Source organism: Amblyraja radiata, chromosome 3 (genome assembly GCF_010909765.2).
Source record: "Amblyraja radiata isolate CabotCenter1 chromosome 3, sAmbRad1.1.pri, whole genome shotgun sequence".
Taxonomy (NCBI): domain Eukaryota; kingdom Metazoa; phylum Chordata; class Chondrichthyes; order Rajiformes; family Rajidae; genus Amblyraja; species Amblyraja radiata.
The window spans coordinates 66,177,582-66,203,051 of NC_045958.1; the positions used below are offsets into that span (position 1 = coordinate 66,177,582).

At 44.0% G+C, this 25,470-nt stretch overlaps 1 protein-coding gene across 1 annotated transcript in view; it reads right to left on the reverse strand.

The window, feature by feature from the left end:
• The window catches only part of kiaa2026 (KIAA2026 ortholog), a 69,700-nt gene extending 47,520 nt beyond the window's left edge, over window positions 1–22,180 (reverse strand). The window contains 1 exon segment of the mRNA XM_033017961.1: window positions 21,011–22,180. Within this exon segment, the coding sequence (XP_032873852.1) occupies window positions 21,011–21,906 (896 nt within the window). The 5' untranslated portion in view covers window positions 21,907–22,180.
• Window positions 22,181–25,470: the final 3,290 nt, after the last annotated feature.

A 25,470-nucleotide genomic window follows, 5' to 3' on the forward strand; every position in this document is an offset into this window, starting at 1 on the left:
AAGTTGCCAATTTATGTCCTCCAGTCATGCTACCTGACACACTGAATTACTCTAGCGCTTTGTGTTTTAATCTACAAAATTCACTACGGCAACTCAGTAAAGATTCCTTTGACAGCATATCCGAACCCCTGACTTCTACCGCCTCAAAAAATAACAAAGACATTTTCCAGCTTCACTTATAGTGGTGCGCCACCATTTCCACAATATAAGCTTACTTCATAACGAGCTATACCAACCTGAACCCAATTAGTACTGGCTGGTAAATATTGCTAATGTTTAAAGAAATGAACTTGTTTATGCTTCATGTTTAAAGAAGCTAGTTGTTCATTTGGCAAATTACATTGCTTGCCACAAAATATGACTTAGACACGTACCATGGTATCCAATGGTGTGCAACATGTCAGGGTCTCACATTTGCATGGGTATTCATAGTAATTCGAGAGGCTTGCTCTAGGTCATAAGGTGAAACAGCAGACACAGGCTCTTTGGTAACCCTTGCCCACACTCACCATTGTACTCATCTGCACTAATTCCATTTTTCTGCATTAGTCATAGTCATGCAGTGTGGACACGTCCTTCGGCCCAACGCTCATGCTGACCAACATGCACCCATCCACACTTGTCCCACCTTCCCGTGCTTGGCTCATAACCCACTAAACCCATCATATACATGTACCTGTCCAAATGTTCCAGATTCCATTCACCCACTATTAGAAAACTCCTCCTCACATCCCCTCAAAATCACTCACATTAAACCTGTGTTCCCTTCTCTTACATACCCCTCCCCCACCATGGGAAAATGTTTTTACTATCTATCCTATTTCTCTCACAAATGTAAATACCTCTATCAGGTGACCTTCAGAATTCTACCCTCCAGGGAAAATCAACCAGTCTTTCCAATGATAATTGAATTACTCCAACCCAGGCAATATGCTGGTGAATCTCCTCTGCACTCTCTCCAGCACACTCGCATCCTTCCTATAATGTAACAACCAGAATTGCACACAAAATTTGTAAAGTTGTAACACAACACCTCACCTCTTATATTCTATGTCGTGGACAATAAAGATAAGTATCCCATATGCTTTCTTCACGATGTTCTTCCTGTGCTGCTGCGACAGAGCCTCTAAATTAAACAATTCACCCTCAAGGTCCAACCCTACTTCCCACCAATCTGTTCATCCACAACCAACTTGCCGCCCAATCTCACCAACTTGAGACATGCCAATCTTACCTAAAACTACTTTCCACGCATGCCCAACTTATTTGGCACCTAACCTCATCCCTGACCATTGGTTTTTCAACAAATTCTTTAGCACAATTACCGATTCACTACATAATCGCCTCCACAATGACAATCAATCCAATGTGTTACCCAGCAATACTGTTCTTCAACCAATCTCCCAGCCAAACCCTCATCCTAACTTGTCAGAAATTATCCTTAATTGTCAGTATTCTACCCATATTCAGCATCCAATCTCAAAAATTCTCCCCCAAGCCCCATACAGCCTTGCAACCAAAATCACCACCCCCCCCCCCCCCCCCCCGGCCACCCTTTCTCACCCCACAAGCCTCCCCACTCTAACCCCACTCCATCCCAATCTGATACTCCAAAAGAGTCATCCAATTTTCTTTATGCACTCCTGTGGCAGACAAAAAGAAGGAAATGTCTTAAGCTGTCCAAGTTTTATTCAGTGACATGATGCTTTTGGCCTTCTACAATGGCCTGTTACAGAAATAGATCCTTAAAAAAAATGATTGCAACGCCCAATTAATTTTCCTGAAGAGGAGCCATGCAATATCTCCATTTTTTTCTGAATAATCAAACACAGCATTGAAATATTAGGGAGACAGACGAGATGAAATCTTGAGCAAAAACAAACTGGTGGAGAAACTCAGCAGGACAGGTAGCATCTGTGGCGGATATTGAACTGACAACATTTCAGGTTAGGACCCTGCTTCCCTGCACCAATTACCCTATTCCTTTCTCCTACCCCTCCTTCCATAATTTGCCTTATTTTTCTTCTCCTTCCCCCTGTGCTCTTTTACCCAACAACCCTCCTTCTGGTTCTACTTTTCATTTCCCAACTTCCATCCTTATCAGATTCCAGCCTTTCAGCTTCATCACATCATTCCCAGCCTTGTTTAATATCTCGAAACTCATCTGCAAATCAAACCTTGATTCTTAAAGGATTGGACAGTCTAGATGCAGGAAAAATTTTCCCAATATGGGGGAGTCCAGAACCAGGGGTCACAGTTTAAGAATAAGGGGTAGGCCATTTAGGACTGAGATGAGGAAAAACGTACTCGCCCAGAGAGTTGCGAATCTGTGGAATTCTCTGCCACAGAAGGCAGTGGAGGCCAATTCACTGGATATTTTCAAGAGACAGTTAGATTTAGCTCTTAGGGCTATAGGAATCAAGGGATATGGGGAAAAAGCAGGAATGGCGTACTGATTTTAGATAATCATATTGAACAGTGCTGGCTCGAAATGCTGAATGGCTTACTCCTGCACCTATTTTTTTATGTTTCCAACCCCTCCTCTTCTGGATCCACCTATCACTTGCTGTCTCTTGCCCCATCCTCTCCCCACACTTCTTACTATCAGCTCCCTCCCCACTACCCCATCAGTCTGAAGAATGGTTCCAACCCAAAACAACTTCTGTCAATTTTGCTCCATAGATGCCGTCTGATCTGCTCAATTCCTCCAGCAGTTTGATTTTTACACAGGATTTTAGCATCTTTAGTTTAATGTGTCCATCTGCACTTGCGCTGCTTCAGGAAGCAGCCAACATAATCAAGGATCACTCACTCTCCAGTCATTCTCTCTTCTCCTCTCTCCAATCAGGCAGAAGATACAAGCTTGGAAGCACATATCACCAGATTCAAGAATAATCTTTCCCCCTCACTGTTGTAATCAGATTCTCCAAAAGACCTCTCATATCTCCCAATCCAACTCGTTGTGACCATTGCGCTTTTGTATTTGAACTTTATCTGCAGCTGTAACTCTATATTCTGCAGTCTGTTTCCATTCTCTTTTTGCATCAGTACTCACGTAGCACACGGCAATAATGTCAAACTGAACTCATGCAATCAGCACAGTCGACCTTTTGATAGTTATGTTACAAAACGTACCTTCAGCGGCGCTGCAGTTCTGTCACTGGCTTTGTGCGTGACTTTGGTGCCTTTGGGGGGGGCGGGGTTAAAATGCCGTTTTCTCCTGCCTGTCCGATATATATATCTTCTCAGGCTACTACCTAATGCTGAATAATCGTTCCGACTGCCGTTCTGTAAATTTTTTTTTTTTAAACCACGATACAATTAAATCGTTGGAGTAAAATAAAAAAGCGACTTCGAACGCCGTCAACGGGACGGATCTCCCGTATGGAACAAAACATAAGGTAAGTCGTTTATTTTACATATAAACTTGCTTCTTAGGATTACTTTAATCAAAATTTCATCAGCGAAAATGTGATTATGTAAATATACCAGCGGGCAGTGTTTTACCTGCTGATATGAGGTTTAAATTCACCGCAAACCGCAACGTTCCAATCGATCGCGTTCCTCAAAATCTCACTCGCAAGATGATTAAAATGGCCATTAATTTACGGGAATAAAACACTAAATTCCTTCCATTTGGCCTATAAATTCATGACAATGAGATTTAAAAATCATGTTATATTGTGAATTCTTGTGTGAATGTTATTTGGACACTTAGGCTATTTAAAAATGTTAACCTTTTCTTAAGAAATGGATAGATGTTTAGATCTAGTAATTGAATTTTGTAATTAGCTACAATTAGGTAACTAACTAATTATATGCTTTAAATTCAGGTCATCCAAGTAAGATTGTTTCATATTTGTTTCAGAATGCTTCAATCTATAATAACTGAACATTTCATTCAGTTCTCTTAATTTTTAAGAAAGCTATGGGCTTTTTTGACTGTCCTCAATCACAGCTTATGAATTAAGTTAGTGGAAAAGCAATAGGGAACAAGATGCTAATTTCAGAGAATGAAAATGGCCATAACTTTAATACTGAAGATATGAAAGTGAATTAGGTGTCAAATTAAACTTCTTTTTATGCTTTATCTGATGGGATAAATTGCAGACGATTTTTAAAATCTCAAAATTTTGTAACATTGCTACTTTTGACAAAGAGCATTTTAAGTACTGACAAACTAGCGTAAAAAAAATTATCTCGCTATCGTTTGCCAATCATTTAAAATCTTTAACAACTAGTTAGAAGTCCGGATAATTGGTCAAAAATGAAGAGGTTTCAGACATGATATTTTTATGCATACTATTTATTTCAACATTCATTGATGATAGATCACCCAGAGAACATGCGAGCCAACCAAGTTAGCTGGGTTCTAGATTTATTCTGGTCTATAAATTCATTTATCTTTGCTTAAATTACTCCAGGTTTGGGGGTGGGGCGGGGCTTGTGATTTAAGCACAACAAATGCCCTGTTGCACTAATTTTTGATTAACTAAACGGGAAATTCCTACTCCACATGATAATGAAGACGTACAAATATACAAATTCAACACCTTGAAGAAAAAGTAAAATTGATAAGATGGAAAATAAATCCCTTTGCACCACACTAGAATTAGTTTACAATGACATGAGCTTCGCCTCACATTCTCCACATATTTATTCCGACTAGTTAATTCATCCAGCTGCTACCATGTGCAGAAAATGTAGACAATATATTTTAAAGCTCTGGGCTTAGAGTCTGGTGCTGTGAATCATTTTGGCATTTGCACACCAATCATAAATCTGATACTGCCTCCATGAAAAATATTGCTCAACATGAAACAGTTTCATATTCAATAGCAAACTAAATAGATGGTAACCATTACAAGCCACGTACAAAAAGATTCGAGGAGAAAGTAATGTACAGCTACTTCCTCCACTTGGAGCATTATTTACTGAAGTATTACAAAGTTAAAGTAAAATTACAACGTTTCATAAATTGTTCAAGAGGAAACACTGCAAGATCAATAGTTAAAATATAAAGATGTTTTAAATATTCAGTCACATCAAATACATCCAAAAATGTTAAAAAAAACAGGGACAGCATTTCCTACTAACAGAACTAATCACAATTCAACAAATTGAACAACCAGCCAAGAAAACCAAATCATTATTTTGCACTGACTCGCAGGTTACTCAAGATAGACCAATATTGCAGTAATTTATTTTATTAACGCATAACAGACTGACAAGCTAACAACAAAGGCTAAACGATCTGTCACACAATCCGAATCGTCACCTATTCCATCTCTCCAGAGATGCTGTCTGTTGCGCTGGGGGACAAACCTAATGGTTGTAAAGAGAAAGTGGATAAAAAGTGAGATGTTAGCCAACTTTATATGTGTGCGTATGTTTGATTTTCACGTCCAAAAAAATGCCCATTTTAAAACATTGAAGATTTGTTTACTTCATTTATAAGCGAGTTCGGTATTCCGAAAAACGCAAGGAATCATGGGATTTGTCAAATTCACGATAAACACACTCGGCAACCGTGCCGCAGCATGCACACAGACCTGCACCTCATCCGCAGCCAGGATCGATCCCGGGACCCCGGCGCCGCAAGCAGTGCCGAACCGCCACTGGACCGTCCCCGTCCCCTCCCGAGTGCCCCAGCCAAATCTGTGGGCAGCCGAAGACATCCGGGGCGACCCCAGACCGATGGGAGTCAGATGGGAGCGGCGGCCCAGGCCCACAGCCAGCGTGGAGAAGAAGCACCAACCCCTGCTCAACTCTGCCTTTCCCGCCAGGTTAACCGACAGCCCTAGACTGACGGGACACCGGCCTGGTGCAATAATAATAATAATAATAATAAATTTTATTTATGGGCGCCTTTCAAGAGTCTCAAGGACGCCTTACAAAAATTGAGCATGTAGAGGAAAAACATGTAAGGGGAATGAAATAAATAGTAGAGACATGACTAGTACACAAAGTAAAGACAGAATTCAATACAAAACACAGTATGAGGCAATTAATGCACAGATGAAAAGGGACGGGAACGTGGGGCTAAGGATAGGCAGAGGTGAAGAGATGGGTCTTGAGGCGGGACTGGAAGATGGTGAGGGACACGGAATTGCGGATCAGTTGGGGGAGGGAGTTCCAGAGCCTGGGAGCTGCCCTGGAGAAGGCTCTGTCCCCAAAACTGCGGAGGTTGGACTTGTGGATGGAGAGGAGACCGGCTGATGTGGATCTGAGGGACCGTGAGGGTTGGTAGGGGGAGAGGAGATCAGTGAGATATGGGGGGGCCAGATGGTGGAGGGCTTTGTAGGTGAGGACCAGGATTTTGTAGGTGATCCGGTGGGAGATGGGAAGCCAGTGAAGTTTTTTGAGGACTGGAGTGATGTGATGCCAGGATTTGGTGTGGGTGATGAGTCGGGCGGCTGCGTTCTGGACCAGTTGGAGTCGGTTGATGTAGGTGGAGCTGATGCCAAGGAGAAGTGAGTTGCAATAGTCCAGTCGGGAGGAGATGAAGGCATGGATGAGTCTTTCAGCAGCAGGCGGTGTGAGAGAGGGTCTGAGTTTGGCGATGTTGCGGAGATGAAAGAAGGAGGTTTTAATGACATGGCGGATGTGAGGCTCAAGGGAGAGGGTGGAATCAAAGATCACGCCAAGGTTGCGGGCCTGGGGAGATGGGGAGACAGTGGTGCCGTCGATGGTGAGAGTGGGGTTATTGATTTTGCCGAGTGTGGCTTTGGAGCCTATGAGGAGGAATTCTGTCTTATCGCTGTTGAGTTTGAGGAAATTATGTTGCATCCAGGTTTTTATAGCTGACAAACAGGAGTTGATATGGGAGAGGGGGGGGTTGTGGGGGGATTTGGTGCCAAGGTAAATCTGGGTGTCATCAGCGTAACAGTGGAAGTCCAGATTGAAGTGGCGGAGTATCTGACCAAGGGGGAGGATGTAGATGATGAAGAGGAGGGGGCCGAGTACGGAGCCTTGGGGAACGCCTTGAGTGACTGCGGCTGTAGCAGAGGTGTGGTTGTGGAGAAAGATGAAGTGGGATCTGTTGGAAAGGTAGGAACGGAGCCAGCTGAGTGCAGAGCCTTCAATGCCGAGGTCTTTGAGTCTGGTGAGCAGGATGTTATGGTTCACTGTATCGAAGGCTGCGCTCAGGTCGAGGAGGATGTTGAGGGAACCAGTGTCAGCAGTGGTGAGGAGGTCTTTGAGGACTTTGAGGAGAGCAGTTTCTGTGCTATGGAGGGGGCGAAAGCCAGATTGGAGGGGTTCAAGTAGGTTATACGCAAGGAGGTGGGAATGAAGTTGTGACGCAACGATACGCTCCAGGGTTTTTGAAAGAAAGGGGAGGTTTGAGATTGGGCGGTAGTTAATGAGAGAGGAGGGATCAAGACCAGGTTTCTTTAAGATTGGTGTAACGGCAGCAGTTTTGAAAGCGGAGGGGACAAATCCTTGGGACAATGAGGAGTTGAAGAGATTAGTGAGGTAGGGGCAGAGAATGGGGAGGCAGGACTTCAACAGGGGAGTGGCGAGAGGGTCGAGGGGGCAGGTAGTGGGTTTGGAAGAGCTGATGAGTTTGGAGATTTCAATAGGGGTGACCAGGTCAAACTGGGAGAGGAAGCAGTGTGGAGGAGGGGTAAGGAGGTCAGTGGAGATGTTGAAAGGAGGGGCCTTGGTAGGTGGTGGAGTAGCTGCTGGGGAGTCGGTTACAGGGGATAAAGATTGATAGATGGTGCTGATTTTATCAGCGAAAAAGTGGAGGAATGAGTTGCAAAGATCTGGAGTAGAGGTAGGGAGAGTGTTGGCTCGAGGCTTGAGGAGGTTGCCCACTGTGGAGAAGAGGGCTCTGTGGTTTAGGCAGGGATCGGTGAATACGGAGGTAGGCAGATTTTGCAGCAATGAGAGCATCTTTGTAGTCAGTGAGGTGGAGTTTGTAAGCTTCAAGGTGGACTGTGAGAGATGATTTATTTATAAGTCGTTCGAGTTGGTGACCAGTCTGTTTAAGTTTACGAAGTGCAGGTGTGTACCAGGGTGAAGATGTGTTGAAAGTTACGGTTCTTGTTTTGAGGGGGGCCAGAGTGTTGAGGGAGGTAGACAATGTGGAGTTGAGATGGTTTGTGAGATCATCAGGTGAGATGGGGGTTGAGTCCAGGGGGAGAGTGGTGGAGAGCAGGTCAGAGAGATGGTGGGAATCAATGGATTTTAGATTACGGAGTTGGCGCTTCTTCACCACGCAGGCTGTGGGCCTGGGTCGCCGCTGCGGCGGGCCGGTGTCCCGTCGGTCCAGTGCTGTCAGTTGGCCCGGCGGAACAAGCGGAGTTGAGCTGGAGTTGCCGCTTCGTCTCCGTGCTGGCTGTGGGCCTGGGCTGCTGCTGCGACGGGCCGGTGTCCCGTAGGTCCAGGGCTGTCGGTTAACCTGGCGGGACAGGCAGAGTTGAGCTGGTCAGCGCTTCTTCTCCGTGCCGGCTGCAAGTCTGGTCCGCCACTGCAACGGGCCGGTTACCCGACAGTCCAGGGCCGCCGGTCAAACCGATGGGACAGGCAGAGCTGAGCTGGAGCCAGCCCCCCCCTCCGTGTTGGCTGCAAGCCTAGGCCACCATTCTCTTCCGACTCCCATGGACATCCCCAGCTGCCCCCAGACAGGGAGGGGACACTCGGGAGGGGACGGCCCAGCAGCAACTCAACAGCGCCTGCAGCGCCGGAGACCGAGGCCCAACCCCGACCATGGATGAAACGCACGTCTGCACGCATGCAGCAGCACAGCCGCCGAGAGTACTTATCGTGAGCGACCGATGACCTGGGCATGCGCAGTCGGAATACTGAACTCGCTTATTCCCAAGTCAAAGAATCAAAACGTTGGAAGTAACTCAGACAGAAAGCAAGTATCAAGAGTAGGAAGGAACTGCAGATGCTGGTTTAATCCGAAAATAGACGCAAAAAGCTGGAGTAACTCAGTGGGACAGACAGCATCTCTGGAGCGAAGGAATGGGTGACGGTTCGGGTTGAGACCCTTCTTCAGACCAAGTATTAAGTGCCTGGTACAACTTGGGGATTTCCATTCAATTCCACTTGAGAAGAGTAAGCCCGAGAGAGAAGAGGTTGCATATGTTGGAAACTTGAACAAAAAATAAACTTCTGGAGGAATTGAGCAGGTCAGGCAGCGTTTCCATTTCTCTACACAGGTGCAACATGGCTTGCAGAATCCCAGTAAAGCAAGCCACTTTGCCATGAGATCTCAGTGAACACTTTCATGGGCAAATATAGATAGCCGCATTCCTTGCTGTTAATGTCTACTAAACGACCTGTGGACCCGTTGGGACACCGTTGTGACGCCCGAGTTCCCCGTTGTGACGCCAGTCAAAATGGCGATCTGAAAATGGCGCCGGGCCTGGAAACCCACCCCCAACTGCGCAGGCGTGGCTGACAGGCCAGTAGCGCACTGCGCAGGTGCACCGCCGTTGGGCCCAGCGGGTAGAAAGTTAATTAAATATGGCCATTAAAAAAATTAGCAAATGCACATATACAGGCGTGGTTGAGGACCCGTTGGGTACCCTTTGTGATGCTGGTCAAGTACACACAGACGCGGGGCCCGGCAAGAAGATAATTAAAGTTTTTAAAGGGAATTACTTGGTAAAATCAAATGAAACTTGCTACTGCACATCCAGGCAAATGGCGAGTAAGGTGCCTCTGTTGCGCTATCATGTACCGTTTTGGTTGTATTTCGGGAGCGTACATACATACATCCATACAAGATTAGATTTTTAGTTATATACTAGACCAGGGGGTCGGCAATCTAAGGCGCCCGGGCTGAATGCGGCCAATACCCCGAAATCATCTGGCCTGCAGGCGTATTTTTTTTTCCCGTAATCGTCCGGACCGCAGACTTCCTTCATCTCCGGTACCTCCTGGGACAGAGACCGCGGCGCCCAGGAGCGGTGATGCAAGGAGGCCTGCACTGGCGGCCGCAATGGCTGAGCCGCCGAGCGCCTCCGAGCGCCACCGAGTCCTGGCTGTACCACATCCTGCGCAAAGCCACCGGCTCGGCCGCGCACCTCCCGTGTCTGGGCTTCTCTGTCGGGATCGGGGTTGTCAACAGGCCGGAGACTAGTGAGTATAAGTATTTGAGCCACCTCCTTCAAGACCGAGCCAAGGCAATGGTACGTAGGTATGCCATGTTCGTGAGCGCCTTGAAGGGGCGGGATCTATGTGAACGCATGATTTGATGCCTGCCATCTGGGGTGGGATCCATGTGTACACGTGATAGATGTGGCTCGCCATCTGCTCACAGACACGCATCCTAGCCCCTATGCAGAACAAGGTTGCTGACTCCTGTACTAGACCAACTGGAACCTGTTGGGTCCCTGTCACACGGGAGGCCTGGTCCCCCAACGCAACCCATTCCCCAACGCAATATTCCACCACTCACCCGTCCCCCCATATTCCAGCACTCACCCATAGTCCCCAACTGTGCAGAGCAGTGCAACTCCCCCAGCACTGCCTCTCCATCCTCTTGCTTCGAAGACTTTAAAAAATAATGCAATTGCCCCCTCCCCTCCTGTTCAGCTTAAAACTTGCTGGAAGGACCCAGTGTTTCTCAATTGCAACTTTGTTGCAAGCTGGGCCAGCAAGGATTTTAGCTGCTACTTTTTTTTTTAAACTTGAATTTATAAAGTTAAAAATTATGAATAACTTGTAAAATATAACATCAATCTGAACGAAACTTGACACAAACCACCAAGGATAATGGTGAGTACGGTGGTGCAAAATAAAATTAGCGTTATCGTGCACAGTTTTGGGGTAGTTCCAGGATCACATGGGGATAGATAGACAGACAGATAGAAACAAACAAGACAAGAGTTTATATATATACACACATATATATATAGTTCTCAGAAACTTTATAAGCATATTTATCCAATTTTCTTGAATGTGACCATTGAATCTGTATCTATTTCCCCCAACCATATGCCTAGGCGGACTGAGCGAAGGTGTTCAGCTAAACGATGACTGAGTCTGCACTTGGTCTCGCTGATATACAGGAATCCATATCTGGAACAGCAGATATAGTAGATGAGGTTGGAGGAGGTGCAAGTGAACTTCTGCTTCACCTGCAAGGAGTGTGGGTGGGGATACTTGGACGGTGTCGAGGGAGAGGTGTTGGGACAGGTGTCGCATCTCCTGTGGTTTTAGGGGAAAGTACCTGGGGAGGGGGTGGTTTGGGTGGTAAGGGATGAGTTAACCTGGGAGCTGTGGAGAGAATGGTTTCTGCGGAAAGGGGTGGTGATGGGAAAATGTGGCTTATGGTGGCAAAAATGTCTGAGGATTATGTGCTGTATGCGACAGCTGATGGGTAAAAGGTGAGGGCTAGGAGGACTCTGTCCCTGTTACGACTGGGGGGGGGGAAGAAAGAGCGGAGCTGCGGGATATCGAGGAGACCTATGTGAGGGCCTCATCTCTGATCGAAGGGGAACCCCTAAATGTTCCCTAAAACATGAGGACACCTCGGATGTCCTAGTATGAAACACCTCATCTTGGGCACAGATGAGGCGTAGACAGAGGAATTGGGAGTTGGGAATAGAGTCTTTGCAGGAGACAGGGTGGGAAGAAATGTAGTTTGGAAAGCTGTGGGAGACAATAGGTTTATAATAGATGTCAAGTCTATCCCCAGTGATGGAGATGGTGAGATTTAGGAACAGAAGGGAGATGCCGGAGATGGTCCAAGTGAATTTGACTGCAGGATGGAAATTGGTAGTGAAGTTAATGAAGTCCGTGATTCTGCATGGGTGCAGGAGGTAGTACCGATGCGATCGTCAACGTAGCAGAGATAGAGTTCAGAGATAAGGCCAGTGTATGCCTGGAACAGGGAATGTTCGATATACCCTAGAAAGAGGCAGTCATAACTGGGGCCCATATGAGTGCCCATGGCTTTGCCTTGGATTTGGAGGAAGTGGGAGGAGTAGGAGAAGCTGTTGAGAGTAAGGACCAGCTCCACTAGGTGGAGGAGAGTGTTGGTAGAGGGAAATTGGCTGGTTCTGCGGTCTCGGAAGAAACTGAGGTTTTTAAGGCCTTCCTGGTGTGGTTACGAGGTGTGGAGTTACTGAACATCCAAACTTTACATAGTTGAACTCATAACTTCTCTGCCCTTATATCCAATACTCTACCTAAAGAAAACAAGTACCCCGTGTGTATCTCCACCATCTTATCAACCTGAGCTGGTGCCTTCCAAGACCATGGACTTGAACATAAATATCCATCTATTCCTCAATACTTCGTAGGATCCCACCGTAGTCAGATAACACGGAAACGGGTTATCTGGCCCAACTCATCTATGCCGACCAAGTTGGTTAAATGCTATGAGGTTAACACAAGGATAATGTTCCTCTTTAAGACATTTTACAGGAAAATTGGGAGAAATATGGCTGCAAATAGATAAGAGGTTTAATGAAGTTAGCAAGGGAGTTCTGCATTCTTGGATGGAACATCATTCACATAAGAGGTTAAAATGGGGCTCATTGTATTCCTTAGAAAGAGATCACATGGCTCTATTTCAAAAAGGCGTATGAAAATTATCAACAGAGGATGGCAAAGATTGGGTGCTTTGATCAGCTCCACCAAAAGCAACAAAAAAAACTTTTCACTTGCAAGATGATGACACTTGGCTTTGCCTCATCACTTCTCTTGACTAGCCCATTAAATCTAAATTGACAGTTTATGTGACATCCAATACTGGACAAATACTGGATAAACAGAATTTTTCACCATCTCACCATTGGGAAAAACAAAAGCTCTCCAGAGCACTTCAATGCCATTGCCAAGGTTGCCTAATTCCATCTCCTCATTCATGCATTTGTTGCCTCAAAACTTGGATAATACTCTTAAAGTCATTTAAAACACTTGTAGCCTTCATCCTACGATTCATATCTTTCATCCATCACCCTTGTAATTGTTGACCTATACTTACACAATAAAATTCCTGACCTTGTTATAATCCATTCTTTGATGTATTCTTCTACATCTCTTGTCTTTTCCAGTCATGTAACCCAATAACATGCACGCTCTCCTCCAACAGAATTAAAATTCAACACATTCAACTGCTCTTTCTTCAACAGCTGTGCTCTCAGTTGCCAAGAATTTATTTTAATGTGATGTAATTTTCATACTAAAGCTCCATTTCTCTTCTCCTTTAAGATGCAGGTCTTATTGTATTTTATACATGCAAGGACCTTCTTTAGATATAGACAGTAGAAGAAAGAGATATAAACATGTTTGTGCATATTAATTTCAACCTGTAGATAACAAAATTAGTATTGAGAATCTAAGTTTAAGGTTCAGAACAGAAATAGAAACAGTAATGGGCTATTTGACCATCAGGCTCCTGCACCTTTCAACACTATTATAATCGATCCTCTACCTCAAACATTACTTTCTTTCCACATGCATACATTCTTTCAATTATTTCAATATCCAGAAATCTAACAGTTGTTTTGAATGCAATCAATTATCCATCTCCATTGTCTGCTGGGGTGGAGGACCACCTCCTTTTCACTGAAGAAATGTATTTTTGTTTTTGTTCTAAACAGTCTTCACCTTATTTTAAAGAATCATGCATTAGCTGAGATACATAAGGAAATTGACCTTTGGCACACTCTAAACCACCTGAGGTTTATGAAAGGAACAAGCAGGTTCCTAATGTCCTTTTCAGCAATGCACACCAGTTAAACTAATTGAACAAGGTAACGAAGAAGCTGAAGAAGGTAAATTCATTGGGTATAGGAAAGCTATTGGCATAGAGCTCAAAGATCAAGAGTTGGTAGTGTACTTGCAACTTTCACTCAGTGGCTGAGCTAAAGTATACCCCTTCGTCAGCTGGTTCCTATGTAGCAACTCAGACAATACAGGTGGATAGTTGGGATAGACAGCCAAAGGTGGAATTGCAAAAGAAAGCAATCTAGTCAAGCTTGCAGTTCAAACCCTTTTCTATTGCTACATTACTATAATACAAAAAAATAATTATGTTATTGAGTGAAATGATTAGTCCAGTTACAGGAAGATATTGATCAGATGGCAAAATGAATAGAGCAGTGGTAGATAGAACTTAATGCTGATAAATGTCAGGTGACATACTTTTGGAGGACAAATAAGATAGGGCATGCACAACAAATGAAAGAATGCCAGGGAGCATTAACCTGTTCAGTGTCAACCCCCCGAGTATATTCGGGTCATGGCCAATAGTAAAAAAAGAACTTGGCAGTGAATAGGTTAAGAAACAAATGGACTTTAATGAACAAAAGCAAGGATCACTCGCAATACAGGTAAATCCAGTGGGGATGGGATATAGTGAAGAAGGCATATGGGATTCTAGCTATTAGCCAGAGTATAGAATAAGAATGGGGTTGTTATGAAGCTTATTTATAAAACATTGGTTAGGTCAAAACTGGAGTACTGGTACCATTTACAGAAAGTAGCTGATTGCACTAGAGAAGAAGCAGAAAAGAATGCATTTTCTCAAAAGCGGATAATTAAGAAATTAGAATGATCTCCCCATTCCTCTTATACAACACATTTAAAATTCAGAAATGTTAATTCTGTTTCTCTTTTCATAGATGCTGTCTGACCTGCTATGTTCTTCTTGTTTCTTGAATTTCCAGCATGTGCATTATTTTGCTTTCTGAAACTGATGCCTTCCATGCTAGCATGCTGTAGTATGAATTATTTTAAGGAAATGTTCATAGAGATTAGGAATGCAAAACATTAAGCAAGAGCAAAAAAGCAAAGAGCAAAATTACTTCCCCAAACTGTCTATTCTTATGTCCCCAACGCAGATTCTTATGTCGCCAACTCAAACCATTAAAATTAACCAGCAAAACATTCTACATAATAAATGAACCAGCTGCAATTCCAAAATAGAAACACAAACTACAGCAGAATCCAATTTAAAAAAAAAAGTCCCAGCTAAATAAAATCCTGCTGCAAAAGCTGTCCAGTTCCTGAACAAATTAAAACGATTCTTTGCCCATGGTTTGCAAAGTTAAAAAAAAGTGTTAAATTTAGCCGTGCACATTCTGGAATGATTTTCATCATCAAATAAAACAACAAAATTAAGTGATTATTCTGGCTGTAATTTATGAAGGAAACATATTCAGATGATATTATCAACAGCAGACAAAAAGTTAAATTCATCATAGGTGGGACCCTAAACCCGAAAGTGAATAAAACAAAAATAAGTCATACAGCACAGAAACAGGCCATTCGGCCCCACTCATCCATGCCCAACACAATGCCAACCAAAATGCTATTTATACTAATCTAATGTTCCTGTATTTGGCCCATATCTCTCCTTTGCTTGCCTAGGAAGTGTTTGGCTAAATGCTTAACGGTTGTGATTGTACCAGTTTTTGATAGCTTGTTCCAAATACCCACCATCTTCTGAGTGGAAATCCTTCCCCTCAGATCCCTCATCTTAAACTATGCCCTCCAGTTTTATTGTCCCTACCCTTGGAACAAGAATCCGAACCCCTCATAATTTGACAAACATCTATAAGATCATCACTCAACTTCCTATATTGCAGTGAGAACAGTCCCAGTTATCCAATCTCTCCTTGTAACTACAACCATCCATCCCATAACCTTCTGGTGAGTCTCTTCTATACTCTTTTTAACACCACCCATATCCATTCTAATAATGGGGTGATCAGAATTGCACACAGCATTCCAAGTGTGGCTTAACTAATATCTTGTACGACTGCAACATGATGTGCCAACGCTCATACTCAAAAGCCTTGTCAAAGGCAGAAAAAAAATTAGTAACAGGTGAGTTACTAAAAGACTGGAGGGTTGCTAATGTTGTTCTCATGTTCAGGAAGGCTGGTAAGGATACAGAGTGACATAGATCAGCTCTAAAGTTGGTTGAAGTGATTGCAGATGGAATTTCATCAAGGCAAGTGCATTTTGGCTGGACATAGGCAGTAAAGTGCAGGAATCTTAGAAGCATTGCACAGAGGAGTCTTGAGGTGCAAGGACATAGCTCCCTGAAAATAGTGACATGGATGGATAGGGTACTGAAGTTGTTTAGCTTTCTTTCCATCTTTGGCAAGGCTATTGAGTGTATAAATATCCATAAGGGCCCAAGCAGTCTCCCTTGTTCCCCTTACCACACTGGAATAGAATTCCAGCACTACTAAGCCTGTGGAAACCTTGTTGATGTCACTATGAGGAAAAAGGGTTGTATTAATAAAGAAATGTATTTTAAGGATTAAAACTACAAAGTTAAGATGCAACTTTGCATATTAAAAATAATAATTGGTCCCATTTTGCAAATTAAATCATGACCTCAAAATGTTTGTTATTCAATGTAAGTGAAATTCACTCTCTCCGATTTCAATTTGAACATGTGCAAATATAGATGCCCTCATTTTATTTTTCAATCTTCACTGACAACATGACTATACCACAGCACTCATCAGTAATATGGTCCAGAAAGTACCTTCATCACGTGACAATGCGTGGCTTTCAATAACTGTGTCAGCTTCCTAATGACTCAAAATTTTAACTTTCATGCAGACCTCTATGTATTGTGTAATTAAGATGCCTCCCTCATTCTGTCTCTCCTGATTATAGTCAGTAAATTAAATCGGTGGAAGTGGCACCTGGATCTCATGCCTGTGGGGTAATTAAGGTAGAGATAGAGCAGACAAGTTTACAGTTTTTGAGCCTCCATGTTTAGTGGAGAGCATGTGCACAAATTTAAAATTAGGATAGAAGTTAAAGATACATTTCTTCCATTTTTTGAGCATCCTGTGCTGTCTTATGATGTATGGACACAAAAAAGGACCAAATGGAGATACTGGCAGTTCATCCATGGGATTATGGTTTTAGTATACTCGTGTCACATGTACAGAGATATAGAGAAAAGCATTTGTTCACATGTTATTCAGTCAAATCACCATACACGACAATTAAGGTAGTGCAAAAAGATCAAAATACCAGTCTTCAGAATAGTGTCACAGCACATTATAGCGTTACAGTTACAGAAAGAGTGCAGATAAAATGAAGTGCATGGTCAACCATGAGGCAGGTTGGAAGACTGGGACTACACCCCCATTTATGGAGTGACCGTTCAGTATTATGAAAACAGCAAGGAAGAGGTTATTGCTGAATCTGGTGGTATGTGCTTTCAAGCTTTTGTAGCTACTGCCCAATGGGAAAATATTCATTATGTTGGCTGCTTCCCCAGAGGCAGCATTGGTGTAAATGGAGTTGACGGGGCAGAGGCTGGTCTGTGTGATGGACATTCACAATTTCTGCAGTTTCTTGTTGTCCTGTTGCCAAACTAAGATGGGATGTATTCCGATAGGATGCTTCCCACAGGACTTCTGTGAACATTGATAAGTTGTTGGGGACATGACAAATTCCTTTAGCCTTCTGAGGAAGTAGAGGAGTTGATGCACTTGTTTGGCCATAGCTTCAATGTACAATGGTATTATGCTAAGTAATGCTGTCGTTTGAGATTAAATGACACCAAACTCAAACGAATTAGTAGAGATTTTGCAGAAATTGTGTTTAAACACATATTTGGATTACTATTCCTTCTTTCCCTAGTTCATGCTTCTTAGACTGATGACAATAATTGTGAGGATGGATACTGTTTCGTAGATACTTCTCTTAAGTGGTGATTTATTAGTAACTGGGCATTTCTGAATAGAAATGGGCATTTCTGAATAAAAAATGATGCGAGAAGCAAGGCTCATTTATCTATTCCTTTTCCAAATTACCTAGATCAAATCAAATTCTTTTGCCAACATTTTCCCCTTGGCCGAATACATCTTATGTTATGTGGAACTAATTCTTTCTCCAATTCAGTTGAGAAAGTCAGCACAGACTGAAAAAGTATTGTATTTGATCCAAGATAAAACAGTAGCCAATAGTTGGAAAAAAAAAATAGGCACAAGGCAGAAAAATAGCTGGAAACAGTAACAATGCTTTCAAAGTCTTAAGATGACATCCAATTTGAGAATGGATCCAAACCATGGGAAGTAGCAATGCAATTGGAATGGCAAATGATGGGTGCGAAATGTATTGTGAGAATATAAATTAAATGATCAAAGTATAGGCAGCAGGGATAGACAATGTCAGAATGTCAATGAAATGAATATGTCATTGAAAATTTGTGCAGGGTGTGGCGGTCCAGAAATTTTAAATGAATGACTGAGTAAACCTCCCGAAAACAGGGAAATGCTTATACAGTAAACCCTCGTAATAACAAACCTTATATAGCGGATTTTGGTTATCGGCTCCGTTACACTGTGCCCCCTTCTCCCCCCCCACTTCCGCCAGCTACCCAGTGATATAGCGCCATGTTATATACTTTGGGTTGCAGGAACAAAGAGAGCAAACAGCATGAAACGTTGTGGTACCAGATCCGTTCCTGGCGCACTGAGTGTGGCTCCTGGGCCTGTGCATTCCCACATGTTTAAACCTCTCCCCCAATGCCACGTTTCTTCCCTACTGGCCTTGGGTTAAACTTTACCCCACTCAGTTATAGCAGACAATTGGCAATAGTAGACAATATCACCCCCCCCCCCCCCCCCCTCCCCCGTGATCCTTTATTGCAAGTGTTTACTGCATTTAACTATTCCTATCGCAATGCGATTGCAAGGATGTCATACCATTAGGGAGCATGCAGGGACAAAGAAATTAAATTGGAGTCTCACTTTTACTCTGAAAAAACATTGCGGTGATATTATTCAGATGCAGATGACACAAAGATTGCTTGGGTTGCAGACTGTAAGGAAGGCTGTCAAAGTATACAGCAGGACACAGATTAGCTATAGAAATGTGTAGCTAATCTATATAAATGGCAGATGGAGTTTAATCCAAACAAGTGCATGGTATTGCAGCCTGGGATGTTGAATGTATGGGGAAAATATACAATTAATGTCATGACCCTTAACAGCATTGATGCACAATGGGATCTTGGGGTCCAAGGCCATAACTCCATGAAAGTGGCAAGATAAGAAGATAGAGTGTAAAAGAAGGCATATGGAATGCTTGCCTTCATTGGTTGAGACATTGAATATAAGAGTCAGGAAGTCATGAAGCAGCTTGATAGGAATTTGGTTAGGCTTCATTTGGAGTACTGCATGCAGTTCTGCTCACCCTATTATAGGAAGGATATAGAGGCTTTGGAAAATATGCAAAGGAGGTTTACCAGAATGATGCCCGGATTATAGGATATTAGCTACATGGAGAGGTTGGACAGACTTGGATTGCTTTCCCTTGAACACTGAAAGCTGACTAGAGACTTGATAGAATTATATAAAATTACGAGACAGAATTTGTAGAATTTTGAGCACCTTTTTTTCCCCAGGATGGAAAAATCAAATACTAGAGGGCACAGTTTTAAAGCGAGCAGCCCAAAGTTTGAAGGAGATATGTTGGCCAGGTTTTGGGTTTTTTTTAAGCTGGGGGTGGTGGTTCCTTCTTGAATGCAGCGGCATTGAAGAGGTTTTTGGATAGGCATATGGATATGCCAGGAATGGAGGGATACGGATTTTATGCGAGTTGATTATGATGTGATCTAGCCATCATGTTTGGCACTGACATTGTGGACCGAAGGGCCTGTTCCTGTGCTGTACTGCTCTATGTTCTAAGATTTATTTGAAACAGCCATAAATTTCAAACCAAGGTATTCAGCCTCGGTCTTGGAAAACAGAAGGTGCCTATAGTTTATATCAAAATACTAATATGCAGAGAACAATGGATGTGCAAAACAGTTTTATTGGCAGGTATAGTAATGATGCTGCATGAAAGATAAATTAGTTTAAAATTTTAGGACCAATATCTTACGAAGGTTTATCATTTCCCCCTTCATTACAACATAGGCTATTATAGCATATTGATTCTACACTTGCTCATTGTTGAGTAATCCAATTCCACTCCCTCCACTGTCCCACCCCCCACCCCACAGAATTTTCTTCCAAATATTCATCCAGATTCCTTGGAAATTCGCAACAGAATTTACATGCAACACACTTTCAGACCATAATTGTTCACTGGATTAAAAACACATTTTCTTCATAACATCCCTGGACCTTTTTGCTAATCACAATGTTTGATGTGTCCTACAATGTATTAGTCAGTGCTTTTTCACACTTGCACATTTATAAAGGTATTACACCAATTGCTCGAAGAAGCTTCTGGTGGATGGCAGATTAAGACTATTTGACAAATGAAATCAGACCAATAATAGATGATAAAAAAACAGCATATGGTGCAGAAAAATCAAGTCTAAAAATAACAAACTACTTAAGAAACATCTATGTTTAAACAAGTTACACTGAACACGCAATGAAAGGCTGAAACCAAAACGACTTGTTTAGTTGAGAACAAGTTGAGAATAAAACAGCATTCTCTTGAACCTTTGATGAACATCTTGGAAGTCCCTCGGAAAGGGATGAAGAATGACAAAGGTCCCAAGTCGTTATGGTCCGACCATGACACTGAAGTATGCCAGGTCTTAGATATGGAAAACGTTCTTACGTTTATCTTTGTGAAAGAGCACTTGTCCTTAGCATATTTGACCGCGATCACCCCACAGTCAAAGAGACCATATTTATTCGACTAACCATTTTACCCATGGATGTTGTATGCCATGTTAGGTTCATTTAAAAACACGAAGATATATCACTAGATTTAAGTCATGTCTGCCTTAAACCACGGGGCGGGGGCGGGGGCGGTTAAGGGTGGGGATGACAAAGTGGGGGGCGGAGGGCAGTAGAAACGAAAATACGCCTGTGATCTGTACCGGTAAGAGTAACCTTCGCAATCAACTGAATTACTTCAATCCCTGGAAGGAGGATTAAAAACAAAGTAGAAATAATTTTAGGTGGGTGCACGTCCTGACTTTTTAAAAATACTTTTACATCCAAATTGTTGCTTTGATTGGCCGTTTCATAATTGCCTTCGCTGCAATTTCACGTGTTCCCTGTGCGAAACCAGCAACATAAGTGGAAGAGCTCACCTTGACAGCAGCGTCAACTTCTGCTCCAGCATCATCTCCAACTTCTGAGCCTGCCTGGAGAGCCAGTGATCCACGCCGTGAAACTTGTAGCAGTTCTCCAGCATTAGCCGAAAGTCGGCCACGAAGTCCGTGATGCCGCCGTACTGGTTGTTGTCGAACTTCTCTTCCATCTTGCGGAACCAGACGGTTTGTTGCGGGTGCGGGGATTGCTGTTGCTGCTGCTGCTGCTGGCAGCCGCCCTCCGGCTCGCCGGGCTGAACGAACGGCGCTGTCAGCGTCTTGTGTTTGTCCAGCAGGAACTCGCTGAGGATCCTGCGGCCCTGTTGCACTTCGTAGCTCGGATCCTCGGACTCTGCCTCGCCGTCGCTCTCGCTGTCGGCGGGGGACTCGGCCGCCTTGCACCTGCTGCCGGCTGCAGGTGAGGCTTGTTCCTCCTCCGGCGGGGACCGCCGCCTGTTGCCGGCGTTGGCTTTGCACAGTCTGTGACTGGCCGAGCGAGTCCTGGGCCCGGTCGCCTCGGCCCTCTCCTGTTGCTGTTGCCCCGGCGCCTCAGCCGTCAACTCGGCGGCGCTGCCGCCTGCTGCTGCTGCTGCTGCTGTCCCGCCGACCGCTTGTTGTTGTTGTTGCTGCTGCTGCGGGTCGCCGTCGCCCGGGGCATCGCCGTTGTGCGCGGCCTGGCAGGCCGGATCCAAGCCGCCCGCTGCCCCGGCACCGCTCCGCTCTTCCCCCGCAGGCCCCAGCCTCCTGCTTCGCCTTCGAGCCGCCGCGGCACTCGGCTCGTTCTCCTCGGCCGAGCTGTCGTTCTTCCCTCGCCGGAGCGTTGCCGCTGAATCGCCGCTGTTACCGTCGCTGCCGCCGCCGCCTCCTTCACCTGCCGCTGCCGCCGCCTCTTCCATCCTGCGCCAGGCCGCAGGCTCCGCGGTGTGGCCCTGAAACCGGGCCGGGGAGGAAGACGTGGTGGGCGGGGAAGGTGCAAGGACTCGTCTGAAGGGACCTGGACTCCGGTGGGAGCCGGGCCTCTCACCTCACTCTCCTGCCTCTCTCACTCGCCGACGGCCAGGGAGTTGCCGGCTACACGGAGCCGCTAGCTCGGCTGGGGCTTGGCCTACGGCCCTGGACTCCGTTATGGGGCTGCTGCCTCTTCTCCCACCCCCCCTTCCCCAGCGCTGGTTGCTGGCTGCGGCCTCGCTCTTTCCCTCCAGCCCGCCCCCTCCCCGCTCCGACTGGGCGGCGCCGCCTGATTGACGGCGGGCGACAGGCGCCGCTGAGAGCGCCATTGGCGGCGCTCGCGAGAGGCCGGGCCCGGGCGGGGCAGATGCTCCCCCCATCCATGCACCCAGCCCAGCCTTGCAAAATATATCCAGGCGTGCTGCCTAAAACTGCGTCTGCACTGGATGTTGTCGCGGTGGACTTGAAATATTAGTTGCATTCACGAAGGTTGGTCGCCGAATTCAAGAATCTTGCTATTGCCATTAAGGTGGGATTAAGATTAGCTACTTTTTTAGTTGTCAGACCGACTGTCTGCGGAATGAATAACCATTAATGATTGCATTGGGAGTATTTTACTTGTCAATGCAGTTATTGGCATGTAATTCAACATGTCGTTAATGCATTCGCCACTTGTTGTTGTAGTATTTATTCAAAGTGCTAAAGTTGTTGCGAATGTCTGACCCGTAATGACTTGGATAGAAAACGCTGGAGTAACTCAGCGGGTCAGGTAGTATCTCTGGGGGAAATTGACAGAAAAATGTATCCGGAGATGCCGCCTGACCCGCAGAGTTACTCCAGCATTTTCTGTCCACCTTTGGTATAAACCGACATCTGCAGTTCCTTTTATTACATTCCGTATTGATTGTTACATGTGGGAGTCGCGTACTGTCAGCATAGAGGTGTGTCAATGAATAACTTGGATACTGGCAACGTGCGTCGTTGTCATTGCAATCGAGGTTACTATTGAGTTCAGAAAGCTGCGGGTGCTGGAAATCTGAAATGAGGGTGGACTTCCTTTCCGATTTAACTAGAAATGCTATCTCCAGCATTTTCTATTTCTACTGCGTTTGGCTCGTTGGAAATTCTCGATGTGTTTGATTTAGTAAAACGCATTGAATCTTGATCTGTTGAGATGAGGACTTGTATGCAACATAGTTTTAACTCTGCGTTTTACTTTCTATGGATTGCGATTTTAGCCAAATAGTGGCTTCGTTGCACAGTAATTGTAAAATCTGTTTAACGTGTAAGAAGCTGTCTATTGTCGCAGAAATACTATTAAAGAGCAGTTAATTATTCCATGTTACCTCCAATCACTACTGGAGACAATTCAGCCAATCCTGACTCGATTCTTTGAAAGAAGTGTATTTTTATCTTGCACTCGTAGCTTTCTCTTTAAAACTCGTTTCGCTCCTCCGTGGAGATTTTATTTGCCCTCTTTCATTTGGAAACCTCCCTACCTATATATAATGTTTAACAATTATCTATTAAACCACTCTTTTGTCCCACGAGAGAATGGTCAGCTCGCGCCTTTCCTTGTAACCAGGAAACATTTGTATCAATTAATACACATCTTGATCAAGAGGCGTCTATTGATGCCTGCAACAGTAAACTGCTCGAAACGCAATTCTTAACTCCGCTTTGTACAATAATAATAATAAATTTTATTTATGGGCGCCTTTCAAGATTCTCAAGGACACCTAATGACGTTTGAAATGTTAAGAAAGGGAAATGCTGGCCAAGTAAGTTTTAACTTTAAGTTTAACACTGTAGTCTGAAAAACTTGTAGTCTGAAAAAACACTTAAAATAAATCATTTAAGAGACGCCAATATCTCTATATTCTCATTTTGCTACTTATGACAGCCACACGACCAAATTAACGTTTACAGCAAAATCGGTACTAAAACCTATAATTTGTTTAGCTTCCATTTGAAACTTGGTCTCTGTTTTCTCTTCTGTGTTTTTGTTGACTAGACTAATTAACCCAGTGGCTGGTGAGGGACAATCCTACATAACAAAGAGTGGACATCAATAAAATGCTCTTCACAGCCTGATCAAATTCTTCGCAGCTGATGAACCATTTGTGAGGTGCTGTTATTTGTAATGCCCCATGAAGTGCATGGACATAAGATTAATAGGTCTGCTTTAGTGGTGTTGGTTTAGGGCCAGATTATCCACAATCTCAGTGTGTGTGTGAGAGAGAGAGAGGTTGGAAATCTACCCCCTCTCCACCCCAAGGGTGTCATGGTCTCCATTCAATCAAGCATTCATAGATGGTTTCTATGTGAGAGTCCATTCCTGTAATACCACTGAAATATCGGCCGTAATATAATGCTTAAATAAATATAGTGGCACTTGACCAGATTTTTTAACTTTCCTCGGGTTTACAATTAAAGGTGTTATTGTTTGGTCAGGATTCACAGTGGGTGGGTTTTCCTGGCAAATACTTGGATATAAAAGTAGTGTCTGTTGCCCCCTAAATCCAGCAATAATAAGGCAAGGAATTTTATCCAGGTGGTTATGAAGTTGCTATAAATGATGGAAAACAAAGTTAAACAGACTTTTGAACAAAAATGAATTAATAAAAAGAAAGCAGCACAAATGTATTTTGTGGTGGGGAAAGATGAGACTTTCTTTGAACACAACAGAATCTTACAATCTGGAATGCATTGCTATGGAGTCATACAGCATAGAAACTGACCATTTGGCCCAGCATGACTATGTTGAACATCTATTACTAATCCATTTGCCAACACTTGGTCTATAACTACTGTGCCTTAGCGATTCAAGTGGCAGTCCAGTTGCTGATTAAACAATGAGAATATCTGCCTCTACCTTCTTGAGCAGTATGTTCAAGATTCCAAAAATAATTTTCAGCTACGTCTAAACCTCATGCACTTCACTGGAAGCGTGCTCTCAAACCTTCGACACTGCCATCAACTTTTTATATTCCCCTCATAAATTATCCCCATGACATAGTTGTGTGACTCATCTGCATCCTCTTCAGTGTAGTCACTGAAGTTTATGAACAAGAAGGCCCTGCTGCCCTGGTGAGGCTGCACCTGGAGTATAGCAATTTTGGTCTCTTAATTTGAGGAAGGACATTATTGCTATTGAGGGAGTGCAGCGTAGGTTCACCAGGTTAATTCCTGGAATGGCAGGACTGACATATGATTGGTCAATTGGGCTTGTATTCATTGAATTTAGAAGGATGAGAGGAGATCTTATAGAAATATATATAATTCTTAAAGGATTTGACAGGCTAGATGCAGGAAAAATGTTCCCCATGTTGGGGGGAGTCCAGAACTAGGGGTCACAGTTTAAGAATACGGGGTAGGCCATTTGGGACTGAGATGAGGAAAAGCTTTTTCACCCAGAGAGTTGAGAATCTGTGGAATTTTCTGCCATAGAAGGCAGTGGAGTGCAATTCACTGGATGTTTTCAAGTGGGAGTTAGATTTAGCTCTTGGGGC